This window comes from Siniperca chuatsi, linkage group LG6 (genome assembly GCF_020085105.1).
Source record: "Siniperca chuatsi isolate FFG_IHB_CAS linkage group LG6, ASM2008510v1, whole genome shotgun sequence".
NCBI lineage: Eukaryota > Metazoa > Chordata > Actinopteri > Centrarchiformes > Sinipercidae > Siniperca > Siniperca chuatsi.
The window spans coordinates 20676587-20688931 of record NC_058047.1 but is presented as its reverse complement, the minus strand read 5'-3'; the positions used below and the strand labels follow the sequence as shown (position 1 = coordinate 20688931).

The 12345-nt window shown below is 41.2% G+C and overlaps 1 protein-coding gene across 8 annotated transcripts in view; it reads right to left on the bottom strand.

Annotated features, from left to right (window-relative positions):
- Positions 1-12345, bottom strand: part of celf5a (cugbp, Elav-like family member 5a) — a 176511-nt gene that overhangs the window by 78677 nt on the left and 85489 nt on the right. For all 8 annotated transcript variants that reach the window (XM_044199549.1, XM_044199550.1, XM_044199551.1 and 5 more), the window contains exon 3: positions 631-679. In XM_044199549.1, the coding sequence (XP_044055484.1) occupies positions 631-679 (49 nt within the window). The remainder of the gene's footprint in view (positions 1-630; positions 680-12345) is intronic.

Sequence of the window (12345 nt, the reverse complement as noted above, 5' to 3'; positions counted from 1 at the left end):
AGCAGCGTGTCTATGGTTCCAGTATTGAAATTAATCACTATCTAATTTACAGTGCAATGATAATGTACTTGGCAAAGGGAACAAGAAAAGAGAGATGGACAGCAGGGAAGCCCATCACAGACGTACTTTCTTTCAATAACACAGACTTTTTAATCAATTACAACCAGCACAAGGGCACATGCAGGATGAGACTGTGTGAGATTAATCCACAAACCCAGTGGATTTGAACTAGAAACAAATAAAAAAGCAACAATATGTATGAGGTGAGATTACAGACATTTCTACTACAATTTGTTACAAACTGCCACAAGCAGAGAAACAGGCAGTCAAACCAAGATGGCATACAATCTTTGTGTTTGATGTCACGTAATGTGTTTAATATACATTCAGACAGTTTGGTTTTAACTACCGGTATGTGATAAACTTAGTTTGTAATGATCAAATGTATAACATTATGAATGTAAGTGCAGCAACATGAGAATAAAAGGAATTGGGATAAAATTAAAAAAATATATTGCATTGAGAGCAGTGGAACAGATGAAATCAGAGGGAAGGAATGAAAAGAATTAGCCTAGATAAGGCAGATGAAAAGGGGACATGAATAAATTATGAAGAAAAGAAGACAACTACCTCCACGGCTCTCGCTGTCAGCCGGTTTCACCTGGATGGGGCGAGTCATCTGGAGGAGAGTGAAGAAAGAGCAACAGAGAGGTTAGTGCTGGCGAATCAGGCTGTCGTTGCAACAACAAATGGCCACAAACCAGAGGTGTCAAGACCCTCTCTCCCATACTAATAGCTATTCTGTGATACTGATCAAAGTGCCTTGGCTGGATAGGAAACCAAAACACAGTCATGCAGCTAAGTTGACTTGACACTGTAGTGTTTCTGCTGTTTTTCAGTGTAAACAAAACAATTCGGCTCTTTGTCACACATAAAATAGGATGTGTGTGTGTGTGTGTGTAACTGTATGTCCATTCGCATTTGTGGTGTTTCATGGTAGGTGCATGGAAAGGTTGCAAGGCTGTATATGTGTGTCTAAGTGATAGAGGCCGAGGCAGTCCTAATAAAAGTGAATCCAGCCACAGGAGGAGAGAGATCAATGCAGGCCTATTGATCCAGGCCCTTGGGCTGTGGAGAGTGTCTGGCTGGGAAGGATTCTCTGGTTAGGAGGCTCACTCTAATCCACTGGACCCTGATAAGAATGGCATTGCCTGGATTAGATGCCTCTGTCATCACAGTCTTTGTGTCACGCTCCCCTCCTTCCCCAATTTTACTTCCTTCTTTTTTCATTATTGTTGTTCAGGCTGAACAATTTCACCAGACTTGGGCGGGATTTGTTTGGAGGAAAAGTTTGAAAGATGTAGCTGTGATTTACAATATGTTTGTTACAGCTGCAGCACCGTTTTTGTTTTTTATTGAATATATGCCTCTTTGTCACATATTACCACACATAGTGTTTAAACACCAACATGCTCACAATATAATTCATTATGTGCGCAGCTCTCATGCAAGTGCCCTCCTTCCATGATTCAATCCAAAACAAATAGATTTAACAATAAAAAAGGCACACATTTTAATAAAATTTGGGCCAAAAGTGGCACAAATTTATAACAAGATTACTGGAACATAAAAGCAACCTCTTACCACACTCAGCCATTTACAGTAAACCATTTGTAGCTGCTATTTAAGCATCCCTTTATTGCTACAAACTATTTGCCATTACCAGGCTTCCCAGTCAGATCACTGAAACCCATCCAGCACTGATATTTTATACCTACATATGTGTATTCCATTCCATCGCACTGTCATGCATCTTTTTTTCTGTTTCATTTGAGAGCAGGCCTGAAAAGGTCAGATTTAAAGACAGGGCAGTCCAATAAAAGCATGACATGTTCAAGGAGAAACACCATAATGGGATTTTAAAATGTCTTAATAACATGCTGATATATGGGGGAGAGGCCCAGGCCTGATTCATTAAGTGCTAAACGTATCCATTTTCACCTTGAGGAACTGAGTAACCTTCCCTCACTGAAATTATTCCATAAATTTACCCATCGTAAATAATAACTAGCACTGGCTAAGTCTGTAGGAAAACAGGGAGGATGTTATGCTTGTGAAGGTTGAGGTTTTAGCTCCTTGTTTCTTGGCTCGCTCACCATCTTTCTCCCTCCCCATCTACAAGTGCTTTCTTTTCCTTGTACAATAGAAGCAAAGTAACCCTACAGTATGCTAATGCCAAGCCACAGGGTGCACTGCTCCACAGCATGAACGGATAGATTACAGAATCAACCGCGATACTATCGCACACGTGTTCAAATCAACCTCTGAGACAGAAACACCTCCGAATGAGGGGGAAAAAAACATCCGCAAGACAAATTCACAGATAACTTTACAACCCTCTGCTCCTTCACGACACAGCAAATCATTGACTTTGCCTTTGACATGTCAAACGGACAAAAGATGTTTCCATCCTGCCAGTTGATTTTTGTTCAAATGCATGATGGAGGAGGCCAAATGATCTTAGCTGTCTATACAGGGTGCCTGTGTGTGGGAGACAGCTCTATCTAAAGCTAGTTGCTGTTCAGCCTCCAATGTGCCAGCTTATTGGTCTATTTATTTGCCTGAGAACAATGCATTATGGTCCTGTACTGTCACTACTGATGGCTCTCAGTGTGTTCCATTCCCCTTGAACACATATGAAGAAAATTTATATAATTCCAGTAGAAATTAAGTGCACATTGCAAAGCACACTTGTACTATATGCATGCTCACATGTGCACAGACATGGTAACTTTAAGTAAAATGTATTACGTGCTGCTGTTGCCAAGGAGACCATTCATTAACTCCAGATACTTTAGGGCATGTTTCCACTGTTGTTAGTGGGCTGAAGCTAGTAGCTTCTCGACACACCCACAATGAACAGAGTGAAACAGTCACAGCTGCTCCCTTGTAAATAATAACAACATGTTTTAATTATTTCACTCCTCCATTCATTGAGTTTAAAACAGTGGTTAACAAAGAGAACCAGAAGAAGAGAAGGGGAAAGATTGTGGAAAAAGACAACAAGAGATGGAGAGAAGGGTGAGAGAGATGCAGTACATATAGAGAGAAAGCGAGAGAAAGAGAGAGAGAGAGAGAGAGAAAGCTGCCTGCAACTCTTAGATAAGATTGCTTCGCTGCTGAGTGGCGTTTCTACTGCTCTGACTCCACCCTCCTGCCTTTCACGTTCAAACACACATGGAAAAAGAACATCACAATTGCACTATACAAACACTATATATTTACAAATCAACCACCGGCTCCCTATACACATCCCTGCTAAAAACTTATTCTTTACTATTTTTGGGACATCAATTATAAACTGATCAAATGGCCAAACGATGAAAATGTGTTTTAAACTTGAGCAGATTTTGAGAGGGAAACTTAAATTTGGCTGTACTGATATTCTGTTTCTTTGCCATGTTTATCTACCTGAGGACATGTGTGTGACTTAAGTCCCTTGATTTATTCAACAAGGTTTACTAAATCAGGATTCCTTGTGTTAATATAATGAAAAATGCATTTTTCAAAATAAAAATGCAAGAGATGTTCTCCAAATGTGATATTCAGTGAAGCACAAATAATTTGTCTCCTACAAATATTTGTTCTTTCTGAATTTGTTCAGTATTATTTGCATTTGACGACCCATGAAGAAAACATAGCTGCAGTCCACTGAAAAACACTTTCTTAAAAGACACGCTCCAGTCCTATAAATCACATGTTGTATACATCACTGTCAAAAATTTCTAGTATGTTGCTGAATGCATTTTTTTGTGTGAAAACAAACTTGTAGACATGTACGATCTGATTAAGTTGAAGTCTGAAGTTTAATAAAAAAAAGGGGAAACAAAAATAAAATGAAAATCAAAAAAGGAATACAAAAATCAAGTACAGTGAACAATGTGTGGTCATGCAATTAAAAGACTCATTTGACAAGTCTGTGCTGACTTGTGTGTGTTGGTGGGAGACTGTAAAATACTGTATATACTATGTTGAAGAAACAACAAACATGAGTGTGCGGCGTGTGGGGCACCTTTCTGAGGACATTAATGACATTTTTACAAATGCAGTGGTTTCCATTAGGTTCTTTTGTATCTTGTATCTCTATCTAAGTGAATGTGAGCTGAATAAACAAGCTTGTCTGATGACTCACAAAAACTCAGTGGCTCCACAACCTTCAAATTAGTTACTATTCTTCATCTTCCTCCTCTAGTAGAAAATGCCGTTTTTGTTTTCCTTGTACAAGCCCTGGTCTTTCTCTCTTTTTCACTCCCCAAGCTGTGCTGTTCTGAGGGCTTTGACAAATCTATAGTTCCATATGCTTTTATTAAGCCATCTCATTTGCCGAGTTAAGCCTCCAGTCAGTTGAATTAAAGCTCCTAGTACTAGTATGCTGCTGTTTTATATTGGAGGGTGAGATAGAAACCCCCAGGCCTACAGTATATAATGTAGCGTGCAATAGGCCTGGAATATACACATATATGCCTGTTGGTTTGTCTGTTTTTCGCAGACAGATCTAGATCAACAGATTTACACTTTCTCTGACTTTATCATAGCTCAGTATCCTGGTAAAGTTTGGCCTGGCTGGGGAGCAAACGTCTTTCTGCTGAAACTATTATTAGCCACAAAAAGGACCAAAGGCCCTGGGCTCCGGCCACAAAAGACATTCCACTTTCTGATTTTAAATTACACAGAGTAAGTCAAGGAAATGTAGGCAGGACTTGGCCTGTTAGTAGTGTGGAGGATTTAGAGTCTACTGTTGGCACTGTCTACGACAGTAATGAGTTCATGACTAGTAGAGTTTAGCGGGACTGAGCAGTACAGAGTCCCAGACTCCACACTGCTGAAACCCCAGAGAGGGCCAGTAGCAAGACAATAATACTGCTTTGGAAAGAGTTTCAAAGACCTGGTGCAGTTCCAAGCCCCAAACTTTGCTAGTCTTTAACTTTCATATTATCCAAAAAGAGGCACCTGCAGTACAGGAGAACTGCAATAAATTTTGTCCTGGTTTTGCAGAAGCTCGTCTCTCTGTAGTAAAAGTCTTTTTACAACAGTTATGCAACAGCACTTACTTACAGTGCTTGCAATAAAATAACTCTAATAGCCATACAATATGTGTGATGTCTTCTGGCTTTCACTCAGGTTTAATATAGAGTAATGTTTGTCCTGGGATCATTAATACGTATTAGTGGGCCATCAAAGCTCATGCTGCTGCACTGCTCAGTAACAGGAGCATAAACAGCCCCCTTCTGACTGGGCCGACTATGCTGATATAATTAATATTTCCAAATATTGATCTGAGGGAGTGCTGAGTGGTGGATGTCCGGGAGCCCCAGCTTCAGCTAATAAATCTGTACTGTATACAGTAGGAGAGAGCAGAGTAGAGACAGAGCCATGGTGTAATGATTTATAGTTATGAAGTGCTTCATTGCAATCGCAATAATTGTTCATTAGCAATAAAAAAAATCACAAATTACAAATGAAGATCAAATTAAAAAGGCTTACTCAAGCTTGTTAATGAACTATTTCTTAATATTGTAAATTAACTGGATATGAAAAGACATCTCACCACTTTTACACGAAACTGTGATGGAATTATAGTGTAGTTTTTGCATGATAACATGATGCATTTTTTCAACAAAACAATGGACATTTTACTCAGATAATAAAACACTGTGACAATGTTAAGAGTGTTTGTAATAAACGGTCACAAGGGGGTTTACTTCTGGTTCTATATTCATCACCATACAGTAAACTACACACAACATAATTTACATGTCACTAGTTCCCCCGTGTAGAGGAGATGTCAAGCTGGACAAAGGTGGAGAATGGCCAGGTTTTTGTCTACACCTGTTCTCTCACTCATCCTTACACATAAAGTATACTATATATATGGGGAGGTGTTATTTTGGTGGAGTTCTGCACATTGCATTGTTTTTATTGATTTATCTGTCATTTGGTCTAAGAAAACAGTAAAAATGCACATCACAACTTGCCAGAGCCTAAGGTGACATTTTTAAATTGACTGTTAAAAACCTAAAGATATTTATTTTACAATATTTAAAATCCTCCCATTTGAGAAGCTGGAAATCAAATCATTAAAGGTTTGGCCTTTTTACTTGAAAAAAGATAAACGATTAATCAATTATCAAAATTGTTGTTGATGAGTTTTTTGTCGATTGACTGATCAATTAATCAACAAATCATTTCAGCATAACCCCCAGCCAAAGCTTTGTCCCCCATTCTCATAGATAAGTTACAAGAAATACATGTAATCGAAAATAATATTTCCTGTATCTCCTACACATCTCAAGTGTCCACTCACACAAAGGTTTTCTGAAATCCATTCTGGTTAAATGCACATGGTGATATACACATGGCATGTGAGTGAGTGGTTATGTGCATGTACATGTCTGATTGAAGTATGACCGCTGATGTACTCATGCTCTAGCTGACCTGCCCTGTGCAAATATACTGAATCTATGTGAGCGGGTTCATATATGTGCTTGTAGAAAAATGTTTGTGCAAGTGAGTTATAATTTACCCATATGTGAAAATGTGCTGGCGGCTGCAGTGTGGTGGTCCTGATAAGAAGCATCAGTCAGTGCTGAGGAGATGGCAGCCACTATAAGGCTTTGGGATTCCTATCAGAACCAACAGCATTTAGAGCTTGAGGCGCTGACATGGACTGACAGACACCTGCAGACCTCAGCTAGTCGGTATCACATTTGTACGTGTGAAGTTCTACTCTATGAAGCTATAACCATTTTAAATAGAAAAAAAACATGAACTTGCAAAATGTAAAGGTGAATTTTGTCATTCAAAGACAAAAATGCATGCTCTTGTTTAGAAAGTGCAATTTGTTTCTGCTTTGTAGCTGTTTTGTACAAGTAAGTGTTACTTTTTTCAAAGGCTGAATAGCTCCTTTTGGAACAAAACTGTTGATATCCATCTGTTACACTGAATGCTTCTTGTAATACACAAATTAGCAATGAGGCCACAGCTAACTCACAAACATGTGCAATCTGTAGTACCATTACTACTAGCACCACTACTACATCTCTGATTAAGACCATTAGACCTTCTGTTCTCTGATGCCATCCAAGTTCCTGTTTATCTCTTCCCCCAGAACACTAACTGCCTCCCAGAAACAGCCTGAAGTTCATCTACCGAATGCTTTCCAAAAGGCTTTCCAGCCCTCTATATTATCATGGCTTTACTAGCTGAAGTGGTTGGCCAGCTGTCTGACTGCTATGGCCCTCATTACACAGACAGCAGAACTCAGCTCTCATCAAGATTTCATGAAGGTGAATGTCACACATCAAAACCACCTCATTTGTGGCGCCCCATGACTCAGCAGACAGAGCTGCATGGCATGAGCTGATGTTGGTTCTCTTCAAACTCTTCATTACTTCTGTAGAGAGTCTGATTAGCTCAAAATACCATATACAGATCTCACCCTTCACCTCTGAGATTGCTTATCACTGTCCCAAACCTTCGCACAGACACTGTCACTCTGTCTGTCTACTTGATTATGTCTTCCTATCTCGTGGAATATAAGCTCTCCACCAGTACTTGTATAAGAGACTCTGAGTCCTACAAGACAGAGGCAGTGGACTAGGGTATGTGGGTGACAGAAACAGTGTGCAATCATGAGGGGGAGTAGATAGGGGGATTGAGCTAATGCTTAAATCCTGTCCTACTGAGCCTGTAGCAGGGCGTCCAAAAGATAAAGAGAAACAGAGGGAGAGAGGAGTTAGAGACTGAGAGAGAGAGGGAGAGGGGGATCATGAGAAGTGACAGAAAAGGGAAAACTAATGAAAAGATGCTTGAGAAGATGTCGAGATTGAGAGAGAAGAGTGGGTGGGGATTTATTAATAAGCGAAAAGAGAAACAAAAATCATCCTTTTCTCCCTCTACCACCCCTCCTTCTCCTCCACTTCCTGACTTATGAGCCACACTTTGGTTATCTGGGGAAGGGCATCACTCCCAGACATCTTTGGCACGGCTGCTTTTCAAGCCCAGAGAGCTATTGACATGGCGTGTTACTGTAATGCGTGAAGCAGTGGGAGACTCATTGTAAATCTGTGTCAACAAATGCTGGAGCAGCAGCGAGCTCAATCTCTCCCCCCTCTCTCTGTCTGCCTCGCTTTGCCTCTCTCTTGCATTTACCGACCTATCTAATGAATCTTATCTGCACAGCACACTGGAGGCTTAAGCTTTTGGTGGGCTCACATCTCTCCCACACACACACACTCTCTCTCTCTCTCTCTCTCTCTCTCTCTCTCTCTCTCTCTTTCTTATTCTGCTCGCTGTTTGATGTGGTTTACGCTCTTCAGTTCATTTTGAGGAACTGTCCTTAGAAAGATAAGATCGTGACGACAGACCCAACCCAGTGGCTTCAGAAGGGCAACATCATGCCAATCCCAGCATGCGCCACAGCGAGGAGTGAGCAGGAAGTAGCGAAATGGCAGAGAATATGTTCCGTGACAAAATTACAAATCTAGAGTTGTGTGAGACTTTAATGCTTTAAAGGTGCCCTTATGCACTGATGCCATGTTTCCTATCTGGCTACTGCCTTGATATTTGCTTTGAAGATTATGGCTTTCCCTCACCGTCAGTGAGTTACAACTATGGCAATGATGTACAACATCATGTACTGCATGTGCGCATGCAAACAGCACACCATCGCATTATGCACAGGCTATGTTTAAAATGTTTTGAGACTATCTAAATAAGAAATATTACATATGAATAGATATGATTATCTTATCTCATTCCATCTGCTGGACACTGCTGGACATTTTGGGGTTTGGAGTGACATTACCAAACATTTGTGTACAAGATGAAAAATGCCCTGGATGTCATTTTCTGTCATTACTTCATTCTCGACCATGCACAACATCATATTGTATGACATGGTTGTGTTTCAGGTGATGACACAAATTGCTCATGTTTCCTCTCAAAGCGACAACTATTTTCCGACAGTACTTACACTTCGCTTTGTTTTGTTCCACTGAAGCCAAAGCGTGCCCACACAAATGATATAGCATCTTTTTTCTGTACCTGCTCTTCCTAAACTGCCCCAACACGCCAAGCTGCAGTTTCTCCAAAATTTGAGTTGCTTTCTTTATCTAAGTTCAACTGGTCACGCATGGTTAATAAAATCGCTTAAAACTGCTAGGTGGAACAATGCCGACTTGACTTCCCCAGTTGGGATTAAACCCACAGAAATGACACAAGCACAGTGATCAGTTGTTTGTACTTTTTTTAGATGTGATTCATTGTGGCACTTTCAGGTGCATTAAAGGGGTACACTACAATTGACAACTCGCTTACAGAATCAATTTACTGAACATACCAACATGACTTAAATTAAGTCTTAAGAGATACGTAATGTCAGTTTCTGTAAAAATGTCCATTTTTTGCGCAGCCCTACATGCACTCAACCACACTCATACAGGCTTTTACATGGAGACACACACACAAGCACACACACCCTTAGCTGCATGTTTCCTTTACCCTCTGTGTTGAGCCCAGAATGCTCCTGCTGCTGTCACAGCAACTCTAGGATTGTGACAGATTACGGCCTGCTGCCCTGACCAATGGGAGCCAAGAAGTGTTGCTTGCCCACTGACTCATAGTTCTTGGCATACCTATGCCGAGTTGACGTTTCTTTAATGGTCCCTAGACCTCCAGTAGGCATCCTTGTCCTGAGCACTATGATTGCCTATTAGCGATTCACCAGCACTCGCACTTTTCTAACCTTCCACTCCCTATGCCACCCCTCCTAGGAGGAGAAAGGACCAGGAGAAGAAGCCAGAGTAGGATAGAGATAGATGGAAGGAGGGAGAGAGATAGCGACGTAGCCAAGCATGTTGGCTTTGAATTGGAGAGAGGTCTGAGGGGTGCCAGAAAGAGAGAGGCAGACAAAAATGGAGACAGGAAGAGAGAAAAACCTGTCAGAAATGTAGATAGTAAAACAATACTTCCCTCAACCAAGTGCATTATTTAAAAAATGTTAAAGGGTTGTCTCCCTTAACTCTTTTTCTCCCTTTCACTGTACATATGCTTTCAGTCTACACACCCTCTTCCTCAAATCCTGCTGTTTACTCTGATTCGCCACTCGAGGACTTCTCCATTTGGTCTCATTAACCAGCCACATCTGCCATAGCTACAGATCAGTATGACATACTGGTTATTAACAACAGGACGATCGACAATTTGTTATCCTATAGAACTATTATCAAGTTGGTGAAATCTGGACTCTGCACCGTTGCCTGGTACACGTGTATGTTTGTGTGTGTATATGTGTGTGTGTGTGTGTCTGTGTCCATCAAAGGGGGGACTACAAGAAGGAGCCAGAGCTCACAGGATCGACACAGGGCCAGCCTGCCCTGTCCATCTGCTCCGTGCTTCATTCCCAGCACATCAATACCCCATGTCTCATACATACACACACACAAACACACACACACACACACACACATACACACACACACACACACACACACACACACACACAAAATAGACAAACACACACACAGCATTCTGTCACCTGCGGCTTCTGCTGGTTCCATCACTCTCCCACCACTCCAGCCCTTGGCTGTAAAGCCTGCTTATGTTTCATCCTGACACTTAGAGAAAATCCGTGCTTGTTTATAAGCGCATTCAGTACCAAACAAAAGGGACAGGCCTGTCTTCTATCCCTGTCTCTCTTCTCCTCCTCCTCCTCCTCCTCTCAAGTCTGAAGCTGCAACACAGTAAAATTGTTTGCTAAATAAACACAAACACCTCTCTCACTGTGTCTGGTTCAACCTTGAACTGCACGGAACCTGAGGGCCAGACAAGTAGCACACCGGCCTGACCTCTTGCCATTTCTCCCAATCTGCAGCAAACATACTCTGACGAAGTGAGAACAAGAAGCACTGAAGTGGAAAACACATTGGAAGTGTCTCTGCCAACTCCCACTCCACACTACCTCCCAAGGCCTTGGGTGGCTTATTTCATTGGTAGGGTTTGGAGTGGGTGAGTGGATGTGGTTTGGGGCAGCGTTTTGTATGTGTGTGTTCATGTCTAAATTTGGTCAAAAGCTTGAGCACAGAAGGAATTTTAAGAGGTTGTGTCATGTACTGTAAGAGGCAGAGGGGGGAACATTGGAAGACATGGCGATTTAGATGCTCCAGGATGCACTTACACTGCAGCGATCTATGGTTTGGGACAGTAGGGGAGGGATTTGTGCCTTATAGGACAAGAGGAATACTGTATTTTAGATATTCAGAATTCTGGACCCCTGAAGACCTCTATTGAGGTGTAATTGAAGTGAGCTCCCACACAAATCTTCTACAGTGAGAGACAAAGGTCTTCACTGGTCCAAAATGTTGGACCTGATCTGAAACAGACCCGTGGAAAACCTACCCAAACCAGAAAAAACTTGTTTTTTTTAAAAGAAGCCCAAGCACAGTCAGACCCAAGGATGATTAGACCAAATCCAAAATGCCGTCACCTGAATAGACCCTAACAAAGCGAGAACACCAACAGCAGCATCAGCATAATGAGCTATCAGTTAAAAAGCAACTGCAGTTGATAGGAGCTGCAATATAATAATTATGTCCTAAGAATAAATACAACGTGATAGAAACTAATTCAAAAAATTATTTGTTTATATGCTTCAACAACTTATTTATAGAAATAATCTCTTTTTCACCTCCTACACCAACAATAAAACATTCTGTACCCAACTGGGCTAACACATTTAATGTAAAATTCCAAAAACTATTTTCCATTTAATTGCATATATTTTTTATATGGGCCACAGATGTCCTAAAATATTCTCTCTTGCTGTGATTATGGTGTACCATGTGATCATAGCTGATACATCCATCAGGATCCACATGGATATTTGACATACTGGCATACAGTACAGTATAATTTGTACCTGACCTGACTTGGGTCCTGGGTGGGTCTTGGTTTCTTAGAACCAAGTGGACCTGTGAAGCCCTCAAGTGAGAGATAGCCCATATCATCCATTTATGATGCCACTTGAGGTGCAATTGAAATGCAACACACCTGTCCACCCCGTCATCCTCACCACTATCCTCATACCATATCCTCTTCCATTTTTACAGCAGCATCCTTGACAGCCCATCACCTCACCTGCCCCCCATGCCTCCCACCATCTAGAGACCTTTGTATGCATGCATGTATTCATGAGTGGGTATTAAATTTAAATATGTTTTTTACAGTCAACAGTTACTGATATACAGCTAATGCAGGCCAAGAAGAGAGAGACAGAGACAGGGAGGG